At 43.4% G+C, this 21726-nt stretch overlaps 1 protein-coding gene across 4 annotated transcripts in view; it reads left to right on the forward strand.

The window, feature by feature from the left end:
* The window catches only part of DIP2C (DIP2 acetate--CoA ligase C (putative)), a 363448-nt gene that overhangs the window by 171473 nt on the left and 170249 nt on the right, over window positions 1-21726 (forward strand). For 3 of the 4 annotated variants that reach the window (XR_016391944.1, XM_089906635.1, XM_022554535.3), the window contains exons 2-4: window positions 3102-3173; window positions 4756-4923; window positions 14348-14458. Coding sequence is in view for 3 of the 4 variants with exons in the window: in XM_089906635.1 (XP_089762761.1) it covers window positions 3102-3173; window positions 4756-4923; window positions 14348-14458 (351 nt within the window). In the remaining variant the exon portion in view is untranslated. The remainder of the gene's footprint in view (window positions 1-3101; window positions 3174-4755; window positions 4924-14347; window positions 14459-21726) is intronic. The other variant, XM_022554536.2, reaches the window with a different exon arrangement.

Genomic DNA, 21726 nt, shown 5'->3' on the forward strand with positions numbered 1-21726 from the left:
CTAGGTTGCAGGTTTTTACCTTTCAGCACTTTAAATGTATCATGCCACTTCCCTTATAGCCTGCAATATTTCTGCTGAAAAATCAGCTGATAGCCTTATGGGGGTTCCCTTGAATGAGACTCTTTGTTTCTCTCTTGCTGCCATTAGAATCCTCTGTCTGTAACTTTTGCCATTTTAATTATGATATGCCTTGGTGTGGGTCTCTTTGAGTTCATCTTGTTTGGGATGGGACTCTCTGTGCTTCCTGTACCTGGATATCTGTTTCCTTTTTTAGGTTTGTAAAGTTTTCAGCCATGACTTCATCAAATACGTTTTTACCCTCTTCTCTGTCTCTCCTTCTGGAACCTCATAATGTGGCTGTTAGTGTGCTTGACGTTGTCCCAGAGATCGTTTACACTGTTCTCATTTTTAAATTTGCTTTTCTTTTTACTGTTCTTCTTGTGTGATTTCCATTATTCTATCTTCCAGATCACTTATGTGTTCTTCACTATCACCTAATCTGCTTTTCTTTCCTTCTAGTGTGTTTTTCATTTCACTTATTGTATTCTTCAATTCTGACTGGTTCTTTTTAAAAAAAAATATTTTCTAGTTTCTTACTAAAATTCTCACCATGTTCATCTATTCCTTTCCCAAGTTTAGTTAGCATCCTTATTACTAATGCTTTGAATTCTTTATCTGGTAAATGGTTTATTTTTGCTTCATTATCTGTTGTGAGCACAAGTCATGTCTTACCCCCAGGGTGTGCTGGCAGCTCTCAACTTTTAGGAGGAGGGGCTGAAGATGGAGGGGTGAGGGCTGCAGCCAGGTGTGAGCTGGGCTTTCCCTCTGCTCGATGGCGTCAACACCCTGTCGGGGCCGGGGCAGGTCCCAAGTTGCTGGAGCAGAAGCCCTGAGGGTCAGGTCCAAGCTGGCTCCATTCCCTTTAAGTGTATGTTTTCCGCGCTCCCCGCACCAGTCCCCTCGCCCCAGCAGTGCTGAAGCAAGAGCTGCCTGTGTGGGCTCTCAGCGGGGTTGGGGGGTTTGGCCGCTGACAGAGGTCAGGGCTGCTTCTGACTTGCCACCTGTGTAAGCGCTGCTAGTGGTTGCCGCCACCCCACTCAGTCGCTGCTTTGGGTCTGAGCTGCTCTGAGTCTTACAGCTGGGCCCTCTCCCCATCATGAAGCAGGCGGGACTGGAGCGGTCGCTTGGCTGAGGCTATGGGAAACCAGCAGCTGCTGGAGCAGCCCTCACTCCACCCTGCATGGGAGCAAGCTGGCGTGCACACTCCTCACCATGGAGCCCAGGCTTCCCACAGCCCTCCCGTTAGTCCATGGGCCCTCCAACCAGCCAAGGGCACTCATCTTCACTGTGCCAGACCCCAGGACCAGGGAGCCTGATCTGTGGCCAAACCGCTCACTCCCCAGGGCAGATCTCTGCTCCTGTGATCTCCCTCTTCCTCTGAGTCCCCTCCGTGGGGCACAGCTCCTGACCACATCACTTCTCTTCCTACCCTATTCCATGTGGCTCTTTCTTATAGCCCCAGTTGTACAGGAGTCTTTCTGCCAGTCTCCAGTTAGTTTTCGGTGAGAATTGTTCCACACGTAGATGTAGTTTAGATTTGTTCATGGGGGGAGGTGAGCTCCACATCTTCCTGCTCTGCCATCTTGATCTCCTCCTCAAAACTTACGCTGAACTTTGGGTGAAGAACAAGCTGGAAGGGGCTGGTTCATCAGGCTAGGATTTGATGGCAGGACTGTGCAGAGCAGCTGTGGGGTTGGCTGGGAAAGGGAGAGCACCGGAGGGAAACACCCGATAAACAGTAGGTGTCTACCCTGTGCTCAGGTGGCCTCCCAACAGGCCAGTATGTGCTTTTCCCACCAACACACCCTCACACACATGCTCCTTTCCCTGTCTCGTGCTTCTGTTTTCCTCTAGGCATCCCCTCAGGGAGCAAACTGGTTTTGAGTTTATAAAATGCTGAGCAGCAGCACAATTAGCACAAAAAATAGCTTTCTCGTAGTTTTATTGTCTTCAAAGAGCCGTCGGTTTGTTTTAGCACCAAAAACGCTCAATAGTCAATAGCGGACTGTGTTTTCATTTATTTATGTTGTTTACAGCTCCATGTGCATAAACTAGTCATGTGTTTCGTGGGCTGGACAAGACTGCAGTGAGCTGTGAGCCGGTTGGGTCAGGGTGCCCTCTGGTTTGATCAAATGTAGCGAGCACCACCACCAGGAAAAGCGGACTTAGCAACTTGTGTGTGACTCATTATAACTTTTCATTTGTTTGCTGTATTTTTATTAAAGCTTTAGTGTTTAGCTCTTTTAGGAATGATGGCTTGGTCAGAATATTAGGAAAAAAATTAACAGTTTCAGAAAAATTCAAGGGCACAAATCAGCATTTTGGGTACATTCGAGCTTGTAATTGGGAAAGGCTGTTGCACGTCATAAAGGTTATCTGTCCCAGGTACTTGGCACTTGGGGAAAATGCCAGCCTAGCAATGGCTCTTGAATCTCTGGCATCAGCAATTTAATTCCTGTTTTAGTGATAAGCTGCTTTCTCATATATTTTGGATTCCATAGGTCCTATATTCTCTTGCTTTGTTTTATCTACTGTTTCATTTCATCTTAGACACTCATTTTCAAAAATACGCTAGCAGTAAGTATAGTCCTTGGGACCGACACGCCTGATAAGAAAAAAAGTCTCATTAATGGAGGAAGATGCTAATCAGTGGTGGTTTTGGCCAGCTCTCACTGGGGTAGACACCTGCAGAATCCGTAGTTGATTGAGTTAATGAGAGCCGTGTAGATCGGGGAGATTTCCTGCCCCACAGATGTGAATAAGATTGCAAGAATCTAATTCTGGACCCCATCAGAGCCAAAACCTTGTGAGAAGGGGCCAGGGACAAGCATGTGTGCGCGTAGTGAAGGATTTTATATAACTTAAATGAGTATTTATTTGTGAGCAGAGGAAATGTCAAGGTGAATGATATGAAGTGCTTTCTTCTTAAATTATAATTTTAAGGAAATAGAAGACACACACAGATGTGACTGTGTCTTCACAGTTGAGTGTTCAGCTCTACCTGTGAAAGCATTCTGAACTTCCCTTTCCTTCTCTTACAGGTGACATCACACAAAAAGGATATGAAAAGAAGAGATCGAAATTGATTGGAGCCTACCTGCCCCAGCCTCCGAGTACGTAAACCTTGATGAGTAGTATAAAGCATCCCATTTTAAGAGTTAACTGCATCATGCGAGAGAACAGCTGAGCACAAGTCCTCCCTCAGTCCCCAATCTGCATGCAGATCACACCATTGAGGTGGCACTAGGCACATCCTACTCCTTTGTGTGATTGCAGGATATTTTGTGAATTTAGAAGATACATACGACTTTTCTATAAATGTGCCTAATAAATTTAATAGGTAGTTTATTCATAGAGCTGCAGTAATATGTTTGATTACTTTAAAATGGCTACAATCATAAAAAATATGAGGGCATTTACGGTTTAAACATGACTTTTGTCTTAGTGAGTTAAATTTATTGATAATGGTTTAAATTAATCCAAGGTTTTCGTTGACGTCATTGGTGGGGGGTGGAGGGCCAATCTAGAAATCTAGAAAATAATGTAACATCCTGCCTGGTATTATAAAATCGTAAAGGTTGGTTGTTTTTTGAAACGTGATTGTCAACGTAATGGATTCTTCCCCAAGTACAAATTCTGTTTAATTCCAGCGTTTTCACGTGTGCAAGTGTGTAGAATTTCTGCCCTCAAGCTGGGTTCTGTACATTTCAGGGAAAGGAAGATGATACTAGGCTTCAGTTGTAACACTCCGTTCTGATGTAAGCTCAGTTCAGCCCGAGGGCAACCTTGAGAATTTTCTGGGCATCAGGAAAGGCTTAAAGCTAACACAAGTCCTCCAGGAGGAAGGACAGCAACAGAAATAGACTCTCCAGTGTTCAGTGTTGGAACAAATGTGAAGCTCTGCTAAGCCGCTTCTGCTAGAAGAGGTTCAAGTCTGCATGTGCAGGCCCAGCGCAGGCCCACCGGCTCTCCCGGCTGTGACACAGCCTCCAGTGCTGTGGGCGCAGAAGGAGTATCCCCACCTGTGGCTCACATTCCAGGACACTTAACTTGTGTGTTGAGTTTCTTCTGCTTTTTTAGCTTTGTTTGGTTGTGTGTGATTTCTTTCTTTTCTCGGTACTTAAGAAAGTTAACATAAAGATGGACCGGCCGCGCAGGCCTGCCTTAGCTGACGGCCTGGGTTTTCCTGCTGTCTAGTCTGTAAAAGGAAGAAGCTCTGCGCTGTCTGAGTGGATGGAAAATAAGCGTGTTGTCTAGCTGACCCCATGTGTGAGAGACTTCAGAGCACACGTGGGCAGACGACTAGATGTGGTCTCCCCGCTTTCCTCCTCTCGTGCTCCAGCAGAGCTGTTGTGATGAATTCCTGTCTGCACGTGGCCCCTCCTGGTCTTGGAGGAAGGCTGGCGGGGAGACCGTAGGCCCTTTGGGTTGCTAGATTTTATTGTCCGTGCCTTACCAAACAAAAGTGAAACAGAAGCAGTTCTGCACCTTCCCAGAAGATGGCTCTGGAGCTGCGACAGTGCCAGGAACGTGGCTGACCCGTGTTGCTGAGCGCTGAGGGTGGCCCTGTGTGGCGTGGTCCCTTTGATGTTCTTTATGCTGTTCTGCATGGGGTCGGCCGCTCTGCTCGGTGCTGTAACAAATTTAAAAAAAACTAAAGTTTGAATTAATTAGTTTTTTTTCAACTTGTTACAGCAGCGAATGGAGCTGCCGTGGTCCGGTGTAGACTGCAGCACAGTGAAGGAGCCCCGAGAAGAATGCTGCAGGCTGGCAACATCGGGGTGTGTGACATCCGAGACGCCGCGGTCAGAGAGCGGGCGGCCAGCACCGCAGGAAACCGGCCACTGTTTTACTTTCGTTTCGGTGAGCGCACTTAACTGAGAGAGAGAGAGAGACACACACACACACACACACACACCCCACGGCAGGGCACGTTTGCAATGGACTGTCCACCTAATGCCTTTCTAAACAGAAGTGAGGGCTCAGCCTTGGGGGAACATAGGAGGTCCTGTTTCTGAGCCCCTGTTCTCCATTTGAACTTGTGCGACTTATCGAGGCCACAGTGCTCCTTGGGCAAAGAGCTTGTCACAGACCCCGGACCATGATCATCCTGCTGACTCAGGGCCCAGTTTTTGAGTGTTTTCTATTAAAATATAATACTCGGTTTTTACAACCATATTTTTGCATTTGGAGCACCACTTACAAAACACTTAAGAAAGAAGAATGCATGACAGATCATACAGTTCTTCCTAAAATTGTTGATATTCCACTAAACTTTGTCTCATAGCCAGAGACCTGGGTGAAGGATGAACTCTAATGAATCCTGGCCTCTGAGATCTGCTTCAGGGAGTAAGGTCTGTAGCTCCATGGTATTCCTATCTCCAGAGGGCAGTTATGGAGTTTTGAAATTGAAAACTTGAACCAGTTAATCATAGAGTGTATTCTTAGAGGTCGTGATCCTATTCAGAGGTCAAAATTATTTTAGTGAGCAATATCTTGAATATAAGAAGCCCAAAAAGATGAGTTCAGTGTGCCTTTTAGTACAATAAGGAATAAGCATTTATAAGCTTCAGGGTTTTACCTCAAATAAAAGGCATTGTTTGAGAATCAGGTACAGACACTAAGCTGTTATGTCACAGTTGGCCCCCAGGATCTTAGAGGAGGGAACCCAGCCGGGTCTCTCTGCTGTGGCTCTGCCCTCCTCTCCATGCCAGCCTGCTGACGGGCGTGATGCCTGTCTGTGTGGGGAAGAGCGGAGCGGTGGTAGGCGGGTGGTGGAGTTGGGCATTAGCTGCAGGGGCCCCGTCGCAATTTCTGTATGCTTCACTGCTGCACCTGTGGATGTGTGAGGCTGTGAGAGCTGCTTGGGAACACTGCTCCCTGGCCCTTGTGGCCACGCCATTCCCACTGGGAAGGAGAAGGCAGGTTTACCCATGAAGCTGGGATTGGGCGACCAGATGCCCAGGTAGTTTTGCAGTTCTTATTGCTGATCTGTATTTCTGAGAAGTTGCCCTGGATGAATGGTCACACGTATAAGACTGTCTCTGGGAAGCAGTAAGGAGAGCACGTGGATCTAAATCAGAGAATTCTTTCTTGACTAGGTCAGTCTTAGACATGATTCTTTTGGTGTAGGATCTTTTTTTTTTTTTTTTTTTTTTTTGCGGTACGCGGGCCTCTCACTGTTGTGGCCTCTCCTGTTGAGGAGCACAGGCTCCGGATGCGCAGGCTCAGCGGCCATGGCTCACGGGCCTAGCCACTCCACGGCATGTGGGATCTTCCCGGACCGGGGCACGAACCCGTGTCCCTTGCATCGGCAGGTGGACTCTCAACCACTGCGCCACCAGGGAAGCCCTGGTGTAGGATCTTTATGAGAAATACCTTGTTTTCCTTTTTAGTTACCCTTATCCTGCCATACACTTTTCTAAAAGTAGTTTGTGTTTTGATGAACTTTACTTCTTTTTTTTAACATTATTTTTATTTATCAGAGAAAAAGTTAAGACTTCTCTAGAGGGACTTCCATGGTGGCACAGTGGTTAAGAATCCACCTGCCAGTGCAGGGGACATGGGTTCGAGCTCTGGCCCAGGAAGATCCCACATGCCACAGAGCAGCTAAGCCCATGCAGCACAACTACTGAGCCTGTGCTCTAGAGCCCATGCTCCACAACAAGAGAATCCACTGCAATGAGAAGCCTGCGCACCGCAACGAAGAGTAACCCCCATTCAACACAATTAGAGAAAGCCTGCGCACAGCAACGAAGACCCAATGCAGCCATAAATAAATAAATAAATTTATATATTAAAACAATTTTTTTAAAGACTTCTCTAGAAAGTATTCTAAAGATATTTCAGATATACTTTGGAGATTTGTTTGGGACACACGATTATGAATTAGGATAGCCTTCAGCAACAGCTGAGCACCCTAGTCTGAGCTCCCATGCATTACCCCATCCCAGGCAAAGTGCTGGGGAAGCAGGTTTTTTCCTGATTTTCTTTTCTGCATAGAAGTGAGTGACTGGGGAACCCAGTCAAAGATACGCTGTCTTCAGGGAGCACAGTGTTGAATGCTCACCTAAAGCTGGATGAGGGAAAATGTGCCAGAGCTAGAAAGAAAAAAGAAAATTATGTATTTAATGAAGTAAGGGGTCAGAATATATTGAAAATCATTATCAAAGAGAAAATATTATTCAGGAGAACTTATTTGGTTCTAGTTGTCTTGCAGTTTTTCATTAGTCTTTGAAACTATCTATTTTTCATTAGTCTCTGAACCTGATAAAATTTGTGAAAATAGAAGGTAAAGTCCACTCTCTACCACTCTCTCCAGGGGTATCTTAATCACGTGGTGTTAGCTTCTGTATGAGTCTTCACTGCTTTCATGACAAGGCCATGGTGATGTGAGGTAGTAACATTCCAACATTACCATAAATAGTGAAACTTTCCTTGACCAGATAGTCCCTCTATTCTCATGATGCATGTGTTGGCTAGATATTACTTTCCACGTGATTGGCATCAAATGTTTCTGAGTGGTGAGTGATTTATATAGATCCAGTCTTCTCCAGGCCCATCTCGCCTTTCCTCCAACAGCAAGCGTCTTGTGCTCAGTTACAAGGACTTACTGTGACTGTGTAGTTGTGAAAATCTTGGTGAATTCGGCTACCGTGACCAGAGGGCAAGTCTGTCTGTTTCCTTCCTGCTCGCTGGGGATCGGCTGTGGGATCCACGTGAACAGCCTCCTCAGAGAGGAGCCTCTCTTGGTTAGGGCGAGTTTACTGTCCACTTCTGATCTTCTGGAGAAGGCAGACGGCCCCACCCGGAGTGCAGACTCGTCTGCATCAGAAGGGCTTCACGGATAGCAGCCTGACCTCTCTTCACCTCCTCCAGCCTACATCCGATGTCACACTGCATGTGAGGCATTCTGTACATGCTTGTGCCCTCTGCCTGTACCTGTGCATCTTTTAAAGCTCAGTGCAGTGTCACTTCGACAAGGATTTCTTCCCTGATCCCTGGGGTTAGGACAGGCCATTGTGTTTTATATTCTCCAGAAAATGAAGCTTACTGGCACTGCTGTGGTTGATCGGTTCTGCTTCTTCACATTAACAACTGCTCTGTTTCTCTGGAGCCAGGTGCACAATTTGGTCTATATTTTCATCCTGCCACAGAGTTTGTCTCCCAAAATGCAGCCCTCACTTCCCTGGGTACAGCAGTGTGTTGCCTGTCTGACCTGGGTTGTAGGGACACAGAGCTGGTGCTGGGGGACTTCTTCGGCCATGCCATCTGTTCATGATGGATGGGGTGTAGCCTGCAAGGTTAAATGCCAGAAAAAGAGAAATATGAGTAGTTAAATCAGGGTGGTCTGCGATTTAGCATGAATTCTTTCCAGACTGAGTTGCTACAGGAAATGAACTTTCATGACCTAAAGGTAAATGACCTGTATCCTAGGTAAGCCCTGGTCATGATCTTGATACACAGCTTGCTACTCTCAGTTGTCTAAGAAGTATTCTTATTTTATCACACACAGCTGGTGATTATTGATGGGTTTCTTCTTCTTTTTGGTGGCATGAACCAATCAGGTTCCTCCCCTAGACACCAGTAGTTAACAGGGAACAGCTGAGCGTCTACGGAAGGTGGAGCTGGGCATGGAGCAGTGAAAGTGGTGTCTACTTTGGGTCTGGCTCATATGGGTTTTTGTGGACCATCTATAAGGAAAACGCAGAAATCTGAAGCCCTGATCCTGACCATATACTCTCATTGCCTCCGAACTTACCTGCTGAGCAAAGCCAAGTGCTGGGATGTGGGGATGAGACACAGATGCACGATGGTAGGGGCTCTTGTGAAACCCTGAACTCCAGGTCATCTATACTTTTCCAGGCATGAGTCCCTACGAAAATTCAAACATGAATAGGAAAATGGTTAGCAAATTTATACTGATTTGTTGCAAGGCTTCATGCTAATGGAGGGTGAGGTAGACACAAGAGTGACAGTAATGTAAGAATCAGGCCAGCATGGTCAGGGAGATGTTACAGTGCTGACGGTGAGATTTCTGTCTATTTTGTGCTGTTCTCATTTGCGTCAGTATGAGGTGAAAGTAGTGAACTTCTCGCCTGTACTACAGTTGTACTGTTTATTTTCTGGCAGACTCCTTGATGGCACTTACGTTAGAAATAAGTGCTGTTGTGTGAAGGAAAGTATAATTAGGTGCTAGAAGAGAATGGGACAATTCAAAAATTGTTTTTGTACAAACTTGAAATATGGAAAAGTCCTTGTCAGTTTTACCAACTGCCTAAAGCATGCTTTCACTTAAGTGAGAGCCCTTTGGGTGCCCGGTGAGGTCGAGGGACCCTGAGATCCACGAATGCTGTGTGCAGGGAGCAGAGAGCCTTGAGTCATGGTGAGGGTCCTGGGAGTAGCAGTCACTCCTGTATTAATGTGTCCATGTCTGCACCCCAACACATGTGGGAACCGAGGTTCAGAGGCTGAGCGATTTGTCCCATTATGCAATTAGTAAAAATAAGACCAGAATTTGAATCAAGATGTTTGTTTTAAATCTTATATACATTTTTATGCAGGTTATCTTGTACACATCCTTCATGATTTCTTTTAAAAATATGTTGAAAACCAAGATTTTTCAGTGTATTTCCCTTACTGTCTGAATTTAGAAATACTTCTTCTAGAAGGTGTCTATACTGCAGGTCTTCTGGCCTATAGTGCACCATTGTGTCTGGGTGAATGGACCAGCCCCTGTGGGCCTTATTCTTAGGTTAATAGGAGGATTATTGTGATTTCTATTATCTAGTTTACCATAGTGTCAATGAAATACCTGCATTTATTTAATAATCTGAAATTGGTGGGTTGTTTAGGTGCCAGAACTATATTGTTAGGATTTTCTTTGGGGAACCTTTCTTTTTTTATTGAAGTAAAGTTGATTTACAGTATTATGTTAGCTTGGGGGAACCTTTCTTAAACATGTGTTAGAAGTAATTGAAGTTCTAATAAAAATGGCTTATTTCTCTGCTTTCTCTCCCTTGGGCTTAAACAAAGTTTTTACATATGGAGGGAAAAAAAGCAGTTGGAGGAGTGAATAGTGATAGGACAGGGCAAAAACTTGGGAAGAGTGTTTCTGTGTGACAGGAACCTGGAGGCACGAGTGGGAGGTGACTGGCGAGGAGGGTGTGGTGGAGGGAGGTTGGCAGTCAGGGAAGCAGCTTAGGGCTCGGTTCTGTGGTCCACAGGGTGTAGAGACATGAACCAGTCAGAGCCCTGCTTGGATTGAAGAGAGAGACTGACATTCCGGGCTGTAGTGGCCCTGGTGGCAGAGAGGGTGCTGGGAGCTGCAGGTGGCGTGTGACTGTGAAGGCGCCCGGGCAGGGCTGAGCGCTAAGCCTGGTGACCTTTCTAACCTTGAGGATAAAGTGTAGGGTGGGGAAGAGAGGAGTCCCAGGGGATGGAGGTGTTTGAGGAAGTGGAGAGGTGGGGTGCCATGTGCAGAAGTGTGAGGTCCCAGGAGGATGCACGCTCAGTAGCAGGACGAGGTGTGTTTTACTCTCTCCTGTGCTGTCCTTTTGTTTCCTGTTTTCCTCTTATGCACCTCTGGTCTTCTTCCTCTGATGAGTTTTATTTACAGTCCTGTGGCAATTCTAGAGGAAACAAAAGCTCTCTGAGATTGTTGTATATGAATTGATGAGTTGCAGCACTCTGCACGAGCCTTGAAAATTTCACTTACTGGTTCAGCAGTGCTTCCTGAGACCCTCCTGTGAGCCAGGGGCAGCACTTGGCCAGAGGCAGCCAGCCAGTCAGTCATTGCCTTCTCTGGGCTCTTAACCTGCCCCTGTCCCAAGCAAGGATCGATGTGTGCACACCTTCATGTCACACAACCTCAGCAGTTTTCACCTGCTCTGAGTTTGTTCCTGGGCAGCAGTCTGTAATTGTAGCAGTTTCCATCTCTCTTTATAAGAATGCTCTTGAAGAGTAGTTTTGTGGTGAGATCACAAAAATACCTCTTCATGGATTCAAAGTACCAGCTGGACTTGGTCCACGTGACCATTGATCATTGCACCTGGAGTGCAGCACTGAGCAGTACGTAGCCTCCGCTTCAAGGGCCTGGCCTCTGCTTGGGCTCTGAGTGACAGCACGTACCCAGGAGCACCAGGAAAGGATGCCCATCACAAATGGAAGGGCACTGGTGAGAGTGGCACAGACTGCTTGAGTTCAAGACCCAGTTCTGGGCCTGCATTTTCTCTCGGTGAAATGGCAGAAACGTATGTCATATGCCTCTGTTAATAAGTTAGTAAATATAAAGTGCTTTTGCACCAGTGCTGTAAAGCGTTGGCTGTTCCTATCAGTCCTGCCTAAAGATGGGAAACTGAGGCTCAGGGTCAGATCGTGATGGCAGCAGATGGGGCTCCAGCTCCAGAGCATGGCGGTGTCCCCAGTGCATTTCCCTCAATTTGTGTGGGATCTGAAGCTAGTGGTGCTTAATAGATGTTTGTTGGAGAAGAGATCCAGTCTTGATCTCTGTCTCATTTTTGCCTGAGGAGAATTTTTTTATCACCCTTGCGTTGTGTGTTTCTGGACAGTTACCCCACCTTCCTTGGGATGCCTCACCTTGTGTCATAGACACACTGGTCACCTTGTGGCTTTCCTTTGAGCTAATTTTCACCCGTGCCTGAATGTGAGACCTCAGCAGTGCTGAGTACTGTGTTGTAATTATGTGTTTTACTAATTATTCGTGGTTAGCCTTACCAGCAGGGAGCCCATCCCAGCAGCAGCATGTGGTCAGCTCCTCTTACTGTGGGTCATGGGCCATGGGTTATGCTACCCCGGCTTCTCTTGTGGTACCAGGTCATTCTAATTTGGAGTTGCATATGTGACTGAGGTACCTTTAAGCTACCTCAAATTTCATTTACAGTGAGGTCAGATAAAAAGTAATGATTGAAATATGCACACTTACATTTTAGTCTCTTTTAATGTCCTATTGCTAGTGACCTGTTGAAGCTATTCTCCTTTTGTCTAATTTATTCATTTCTTTTTAAAACTTGGGTTGTAAACTCTATTTTTCAGCCTATGAGAGTAAATGTTCACAGTGCTTGTATGCAGACTTAGCTTTCTGAAGACAGATGTGTAGGGACTGCAACTGGTGAGAACTAACCTACAACTCTGTATAGCTGGTCTGTAAGTGCTATGACTACACTTCCCAGAGGAAGTATATGACAACCTAGGGACCTGGAAGGGGTCAAGGTTGAAATTAATTCCAAAAAGCATATTTGAAAGAACTAGATGGGTAACTACTGAGATTGAAAGCTAGATGTGTGTGTGTGTATCAGGCACTGTTTAACCTCAGCAGCTCCAAGGTGTACATTTAGCTCTGCTTCTTCCCAGAGCTGCACTACGATGTCAGTAAATGGATGAAGTATAAATCCCCAGGACAAGAGAATGGGAGAAATAGTGATGTGTTTTTAAGCTATATAAGGTAGATGATTAGAGGCACCTTATTTAGCCAAGGGGAGGAAGGCAGCAGATGAAGGTGCTGACGAAACCACGGCGTGGGGTGGGGGTAGGCGTGGCATCTAGGGAACAGGCGATCCACATCCTCCCCGTTCCCCCAGAGATAATTGCTCTCTGGAGAAAGGGAACCAAGAGCCTCTGGAGTTGGGGACACCTGGCAGTACTGCACCCAGAGGCCCTGAATCAGAGCGCATTTGCTGGAGAGTGAGAATAGCTCCAGCTAAACACTGTGAACACTGTGTTTAGTCACAATACGGGAGACCGGACGTCTCTTCTTTGGGTAAATGGAACAGCCCAGGTAAAAGACCTACTGGAAGCAGATCTGGTGATGCCCCTGCCATGGGAAGAAACGCTTGCTTGCACCTCCTTCAGTGGGATTAAAGAAGAAGTTATAAAAGTTGACACAGGAGAAAAGAAAAAAATAAACAGATTTTACATAAAGATTATAGCATCAGAATGACATTTAATAATTTAACTTCTTGGCAATAATTGACAGGAAAGGCAATGAATATAAATAATTTTCAAATAAATATATTTATACAAATTAAAAATTTTTAAATTTACAAATAATTTTGTTTAGAATTCTAAGGTTCAATATGAATGTAAATACCAGGTAACTACTGTTTTCATTTTGAGACTTAATAGTAGTCTTTGATTTCATAAATTCTGTGCATCTGTTTGACAAAAATACAAAGTAATTTTTTAAAAGATTTGAGACAATAGCTGGAGGAGACTTGGAGCTGTGAACAGTTCAGTGACAAGGACTGTTAATTAGCAATGTTAATACGCTTGCTAGATGAAAAACCGTGGAACCTAACCCAGGTCTGCAGTGCAGGTGTCTTTTGTACAGTTCTAACATAGCAAACGTAATATGTAGGGCCCACAAACATTCCATTAAAAAGTGAGGTTCAGAAATCACCAGCATAGGAGGGATATTAAATCTCAGGGATGAATAGCTAACTCTCATGGAGCCATCACAGAAAACCAGGGACCAGACAGTTTTTTGCTAAAATTGCTCTTTCTGGTTTACTTTCTACTGAGCATTACTAACCCTTTTCTGAAGAAGCAACAATTAATCTTTAATACTCAGGGCTCAGAATTACTTTATTTCTGAACTGTAGTGATTACATCTTTCCCGTAGTACCTAGTTTTATCTAAATTGTGCCTCTGACTACTCTAGTTCTGAATAGTTATCAAGATTGTTAGAGTTAGATCAGCTTTTGGCCAGTATCATTGAATCATTTTTATCTGACCATGTAAACAGTTTTGGTAATTCTTCAAAGCCATATTGAAATACAACTTGTTCAGTTGTTTAGCATCAAATGGAGTCAGATTGCAGAGAGTTTGAAATTTTGAATGAACAAAGATGAAAGTTTATGCTCCATCCTAGTTACCTGGATTATATTATTAAAATATCCTTTAAGACTTATTTGCAGTTGCTTTTAATTTAATGATAAATGTAATTTAAAGAATTATTGCTTGTAGCTTACTCTGCATCACGGCACATGACATAACAGGCATTTGTGACGTGAAGGAGCCTGGACCGGTGTTTCTGAAGGCTGTAGTGTCGGGGCCCTTAGTCGTGCCCTACCCCGGATACTTCTTCCTTTCCTGTTCATTGTCCAGGATGTCCCAGCCCTCCATGCCCACTCCCCTGTGTGCTTCAGCTTGGCTGTGGGAAAGCAGAGAGTCAGAGATTTATTCTACCAAATGATTTGTTTTGCCAAATAAGTTAACTCCAGCTGCCAGTAAACCTCTCCTTATTTTTCTGTTTTCCTCATTAACCCAGGAGTGGATCAAGCGTTGCCTCCAGAGCGCCGGGCTCCAGTTACTCCTTCCTCCGCCTCTCGCTATCACCGCCGAAGGTCCTCAGGGTCACGAGATGAGCGCTATCGGTCGGGTAAGGCACCAGGTGTGGGGTCTGTAATGTGGGTGATGGTGAAATGAACGAGTGGGCACATGTCTGCAGAAGCTGTGTGAGTATGAGGCAGTGAGTTTGGATGTCCCTGTGGTTGGTCATGTGGCCCACAGATGCCATCTTATCTCAGACACAAATATACCCTCTAGGGTACACATTAAAATTCAGTAAATAATAACTCTTTTTATATTTTTAAGATAGTTTCCATTATTTAGAATTTCACAAGAACTTAAAAAGTAACCTCTCATAAGCCAAATTTTGCTTATTTCTTTTAGGTGTTACTGTTTAAAAGTTTGGTTTTACTTTTCATCATCTTGGTTGCTAGTATTTTTTCCTTCTCTTTTAACCTCAGTGATTTCTGTTTTCAAGTACAATTTTCAAAAAAGTAATAAGATTCTTAATAATTTGTATGTTCTCCGTTTATTATTTCCTTTGTGTTTTATGATGTTGTGTATAAGAATGCTATCTTCATAATTCCGTTTTATTGCAGTCATCACCTGGGCTTGACTGGCTTAAATTTCTTTCATTAATTGAGCATCAGGAAACTTGTATTGTGATTAATGTTTCACTTTTTGAAAAAAGTTTTTTTCCCCCCAACATCTGGATTAAAGTTGCTTTTACCTGCTTCCCTAATTTTTTAAAAGAAAATTATCAGTAAGTGTTGTTGCTGGGACACCAGTTCAGGGTACATGTGGATTGCTCATGATGACAACCCAAATTATAACATTTATATATCACTTTATATTTTGCAAAGTACTTGCAAAGGCATTATCTCACTTGGTTTTTATAACAGAAAGGTGAAGTACTTATGACTGTTTCATGTTGCAGAAGAGGAAGCTGAGACTGCAAGAGGAGAAGTAGCTCAGCCAGTTCATACCAAGGTGGGTGGGTCAACCCCGTGAGCCTCTCAGCGTTGTGAATTTTTCCATTAATGGGGGCTTGCAAGATAAACCACCACCCTTCCCACTAAGGAGCTGTGTGCCTGACTGCCTGGCCCTGCTCTCCTTTCTGGAAGGGAAGAAGGGGTAAGACAGATTTTATGGCATCAGAAATCTTCATCTGCGGAAGCAAGAAGAATGGTCTTGAGAAACTAGGAAGAAGCCCAGTGCAGCTTCACTGCTGCTCCTGCCTTCTTGGCCCGCTCAGGCCTGGTGCCTGGGACAGTATGTGGGGGTGGAGTGAGGGCAGGAGTTTGTTCCCAAATACACCTTCTGTTTTTTCACAGGTATTTTAACTCCTAGCACATACCAAGAGCACACTGTACTCATTCGGGCATCTCAAAGGCCCCTTTCAAATAATTAGGAGGGTAGCACACACATATGTGCTGTCGACTTGCTATGGAATGTTTCCATTTTTTCCTTTGTCTTGAGTGTGTTGTTCATTTTATATATCACACATAGACACACACAGGTAGATACACACACATAGTAACACATACAGGAGACATACAGGTAGATAGCCACATGTAGACATACACATAGATATATATGTAGACATGCACTTAGACACACAGGTAGACACATGTTTACTATCATCCGTATCTTTAGTTCTCAGAGAAACTGGTCAAGTTCTTATTTCCATTTTATAGATGAGAAAATTGAAGTTCAGTGATTGTTAATGATAACTAACTCATCAAATTAGGATGCAAATCTAGCTTTGTCTGACCCTATAATCTGACTTTTTACCAGATAGAAGATTATATCTCCTGTCCATTTCTAACCTGTATTTTTTTGTGTTAATTTTTAAAATTTAGATGGAAATTAAATCATAGTACAATCTATGTCCTACGTTATATGTCTTTCCTAACGATGAGGGTGGAGGATGATATACCGTAAAATCTTTATATGGCCTTTGATAAGGTATATTGTCTTGTTCAAATCCTCCTAGTTATTTTGGGAAATCAGTAGGACAGGTGGTGGTGGTGTCACTGTTTTTCTTTCCAAGTAAAAGTCTGAGAGAGGTGAACACAGTACAGTAGGAGGTGGTGATCTCTGGGCCTCAGGTGCGTCTCCGCTCACCTGTGCACACTACCACCCCTCTTTGTGGGCGGAGGGGAAGACTCGATGGAGGGGTGGTCCTGAGGAGAAGAATGGAGGGCGACGTCAGGGGATTGATTGTCACCAGTCCATAGGGACATGGCCAGCACAGCCCTCTGCAGAGGAAACCAGACCCCATCCTGTCCAGCCCCTACCTCAGGCCCTACTTTAAATCACTTAGTTCTCGTGAGCATCATCGTGAGGCAGGGGAAGCTCCGGTTTGCGTTAGTCCTTCCCCATTAGAACTCCAGACTCGGAACCCTCCCCAGTTTGGAGGAAGCTGCAGAGAATTCCAGCAGCTCCTGTCCCTGCGACTTCGTTTCCTATGGGCGTCTCTCCAGGCACCCTCGTCCCACTTCCTCTGCTTCTTTCTGGTTCCCTTCACTCTGTTGCCCTCAGAGGCTGTCCTCAACATAACGGCGCCCTGAATTCTAAACACACGTTAGCTGCCGACACTCCTCTGCTCAAGAATTCCAGCAGCTCCTGTTGCTCTCAGAGTAAGAGTCGTGTGGCAACAGTGACCCACCATGTGCATGGTCTGGCCTCCTGTCACTCCACACTCTCGTCTTGCACGTCGCCCTCCTCTGCAGCCACACTGGTTCCCTGAGTGTTCCCTGTTTTTGTGAGGCATTCTCTGACCACCCAATTAAAATGGTAAAGCACCATGCCATCTCATACACAGTCCCTTCCCTTTCCAGCCTGATTTGTTTGCATCGACTGCATCTGTTACCCCTAGCATGCTCTCAGTCATCTGTCTGTCCATCTACCCATCTGTCAGTCATCTCACTATCTGTACCAGTAATCTGTCATCTGCCTACCTAGCTGCGTGTACCAGTCATCTGTCTGCCTAGTTAGCTGTCTGTCTACCAAGTTGTGTATCAGTCAACCATCTATTAGCTGTCTATCATCTACCAGTAATCTATCTATATACACCATCTGTTTATCTACCTACAGTCTGTCATCCGTCTACCCACATCTCTCTCCATCTGTCAGTCAGCTCTCTACCTACCATAAGAATGTAAGGTCCACCAGGGCAAGGATCTTTGCTTTGTTCATTTGTGTATGCCAGGCACCTAAAATAGTGCCTAGTTAATGGTTTTTGAAGGAAAGAAGGGTGATGAAGGGAGCAGAGCACATTTGGGAAAAGCAAGAAATTAGGTAGGGGGGCCAGATTTTAAGGTATTTTGTATATGTGCTCAAGCATTTGGACTTTATCCTGAAGATGCTAGGGTACCATTTGAAGATTTTAGGCAAAGTCATGTTTGGAGTAGTTGTGGGGTTTGAAGAGTACTTTGGTGGCATTGTGGAGATATGGATTAGAAGTGGAGTATTTGGAAAGACCCTGAATACCTGAGATATTTGTTTAGATCAGTCAGTGCCAGTGAGACTTGAGATGTCTTTAGAAGATAGTAGCTTGAGGACGTGAAGACTGAGTTAAGGCAGGAATGTGTGAGAGAGGGGATTGGGGGTTGATCCCAAGATGTCTGGGTTGTACAGTTGTATAGATGATGGTCTCTGGGTCTGCCTTTAGAAAATTAAGTTTTTCATTTGTAGGTTAAAGATGGTAGAATTCGCCTCAGCTATTCACTTACTAAGTAGAGAATACATGAAAAATGGTGTAGACATTCCTTGAAGTGTCATGTAAGATGTGAAAAATATGCCGTATATACTGTTTTAATTTTTTTTAAATTTACACTCCTTTCAATTTTGAATAAGTAATGACTGCTTAATTTACATAAGGAGCAAACATACCCAGAGGATCTTTCCATATGCTTTTGAAAGCTCAGTTGGGTTCTCGTTTTCTATAACTGACATGGAGCACCACCCCTTGTATAGGATGTCATCCGCCCTAGAGGAAAGCTAAGGAGGGCCTTTGGGTCATTCCCAGAGCTCATTTGGTAGTCTCATTCACCACGTTGTTACCTGCTATTTCCTGTTTTTAAATACTCTAGTCAGTTTTCTTAATTTAGACATTTCACTGATGTACTTCTTGGAGTTTATGCTCATATATTTTTTAAACTGTGGTTATGAAATCTTAAAAGCTTGTTTCAGTCTGTTACCAGTGTCCATGTTTCAGGATCTTCTGGTTTATTTTCTCCTGAGCCAGCACAGAAGATTTAAGACATTTAAGAGAAAAAGTTTTGTGACTTTCAGGAGATTTTGCTTTCTAAAATTCTTTGACCACTTAATTTGCAGTGGAGTTACTTTGGTTGCTTCAATGACCAAATATATCAGCCAAGAAGTAATTCTATTATCTTTTAGACAATTGACCTAATTAACAGTCGATCTAGTCAACCATATAGCCACAGATTTAATCTCTCTTGGCTATATGTTTTCATTTCATTTCTAAACCCATGGCCTTACATGGTAATGAACTCCTACTAGAATTCTTTAAAATAGTGTGCACCTCTCTTCTTTTTAAATAATTTTCTTTGGGAACTAAAATTTGATTTGGAAAGTGAATGAATAGGCATTTACTGAATACCTAGAAAATGTCAAACTCTATATTGGGCACTTTATTACTTTCACTTGATAAAGTCTAATTTGAGCTTTAAAAGATTCTAGCTGTTTTTTTAAACACCTTTTTACCTCAAACAAAAACCGTGGAAAAGAAAACCTTGAGACTTGAGTTGTTTGTATTCCAACCAAGACTGATTATGACAAGGAAGAATATATTAAAACTAAAATATAACATGATTTCCTAATATGTTTTAAATGATTGTTTTGTCTATTTATGGGCTTAGGAACAGTTTGAAAAAAACTACATCTCATAATTTGTGTGCAGACATGGACAAGAGCAGCTGCCTTCTCAGTGCTGAGGTGTCCTGATCCACCCTGTGCTCATTCCTGGTAGAATGTCATGGAGCCCTGTCTTCCTCTAGGACGAGGAGCTAAAACAGAATCCAGGGACCCGTGGGGGATTCAAGACCCTTTCAGGGATGTCTGTGAGGTCAAACCCTTTTCAGAATAACACTAACACATTACTTGCCTTTTTCATTCTCACTTTTTTCATGAATGTACAATGGATTTTTCCAGAGGCTGCCTGACATGTGGTGATATCATCATTCTGACCGCCAGTGGAATCTGTGATTGTGAAGTCTTGTGTTTTAAAAAGTTTTTCCATTTCCTTTCTAACACAGTAAATATCAAAGTATTAATCCCATAAGTAAAACTTTTAAAGGTTTTCAGCAGTTTTTGAGTTTAAAGTGTTCTTTGGGTCAAAGAGTTTGAGAACCATTGCTATGAGACTTATAAAAATGGAATTTTTTTAATAGAAAATTGAGAGATAGTGTGAACTAGAAACTTCTACCTCTGAACCCATCCTTGAGACTGATTTTATGCTGCTGATGAAGTCTGATTCAAGCAATGATCAGCTTCCGGGACTAAGGACTTTATCCTAGTATTCATTCATTCACAAACATGCAAATAGGTTTGTGTACTGAGCATTCTGCTGTGGACTACACGCGAGGCAAAAATACAGAAAACATGTTTGCTTCCAGAGTTTATTTACCCTATAGTGAGTTCTTCCTTGACGCTGAAGTTTAATTTTCTAGATTGAGAAGTTTTCTCTTTCTCTAGTAAACTTGACAAGATTTACTCATTTTAATGTGGTTCCTAGTTCTGTGATGACCTGTGTTCTCTCTGAACAACTAAATGTTTCATTAGTTAATTTATTTTAGTAAAAATCAGGAAATAACATTTTCTTACTTAGAGTAAAAGAGAAGACTTAAATCAGACTGCATACTAAACTAAATATTCCCAGTGAAGGACAGGCTCCGTCTGTGCAGAGCTGTACCACCCAGCATGGTGGTCAGTATCCACAAGGGACCTTTTAAATTTAAATTAATAAAATTAAATAAAATTTAAAATTCTGTTTTTGTGCTTTACCAGCCACATTTTAAGGCATGTGGCTACTATACTGCGCAGTGCAGATACGGAAAATCATCACCACAGCAGAAAGTTCTCTTTCGTAATGCTGTACTAGGCCCAAGGTTGTGTAAGAATGGAGAAGGCAGAAGATGCAGCTGAAGAGGGTTCTTTTTTTTGTTCTTTTTTTTTAAACATCTTTATTGGAAAATAATTGCTTTACAGTGGTGTGTTAGTTTCTGCTTTATAACAAAGTGAGTTAGCTATCATATACATATATCCCCATATCTCCTCCCTCCTGCGTCTCCCTCCCACCCTCCCTATCCCACCCCTCTAGGTGGTCACAAAGCACTGAGCTGATCTCCCTGTGCTATGCGGCTGCTTCCCACTAGCTATCTACTTTACATTTGGTAGTGTATATATGTCTATGCCACTCTCTCGCTTCATCCCAGCTTACCCTTCCCCCCTGCCCCGTGTCCTCAAGTCCATTCTCTACATCTGTGTCTTTATTCCTGTCCTGCCCCTAGGTTCTTCAGAACCATTTTTATTTTTTATTCTTTTTTAGATTCCATATATATGTGTTAGCGTACGGTATTTGTTTTTCTCTTTCTGTCTGACTTCACCCTGTATGACAGACTCTAGGTCCATCCCCCTCACTACAAATAACTCAATTTCATTTCTTTTTATGGCTGAGTAATATTCCATTGTATATATGTGCCACACCTTCTTTATCCATTCATCTGTCAATGGACACGTAGGTTGCTTCCATGTCCTGGCTATTATAAATAGAGCTGCAGTGAACATCGTGGTACATGAATCTTTTTGAATTATTGTTTTCTCAGGGTATATGCCCAGTAGTGGGATTTCTGGGTCATATGGTAGTTCTATTTTTAGTTTTTTAAGGAAACTCCATACAGTTCTCCATAGTGGCTGTATCAATTTACATTCCCACCAGCAGTGTATGAGGGTTCTCTTTTCTCCACACCCTTTCCAGCATTTATTGTTTGTAGATTTTTTGATGATGGCCATTCTGACCGGTGTGAGGTGATACCTCATTGTACTTTTGATTTGCATTTCTCTGATGATTAGTGATGTTGAGCATTCTTTCATGTGTTTGTTGGCAATCTGTATATCTTCTTTGGAGAAATGTCTATTTAGGTCTTCTGCCAATTTTTGGTTTGGGTTGTTTGTTTTTTTGATATTGAGCTGCATGAGCTGCTTGTAAATTTTGGAGATGAATCCTTTGTCAGTTACTTCGTTTGCAAATATTTTCTCCCATTCTGAAGCCTGTCTTTTTGTCTGGTTTATGGTTTTCCTTTGCTGTGCAAAAGCTTTTAAGTTTCATTA

Source organism: Delphinapterus leucas, chromosome 2 (assembly GCF_059928025.1).
Source record: "Delphinapterus leucas isolate spDelLeu-1000000601 "Yukka" chromosome 2, BTC_Dleu_Yukka2, whole genome shotgun sequence".
Taxonomy (NCBI): Eukaryota; Metazoa; Chordata; class Mammalia; order Artiodactyla; family Monodontidae; genus Delphinapterus; species Delphinapterus leucas.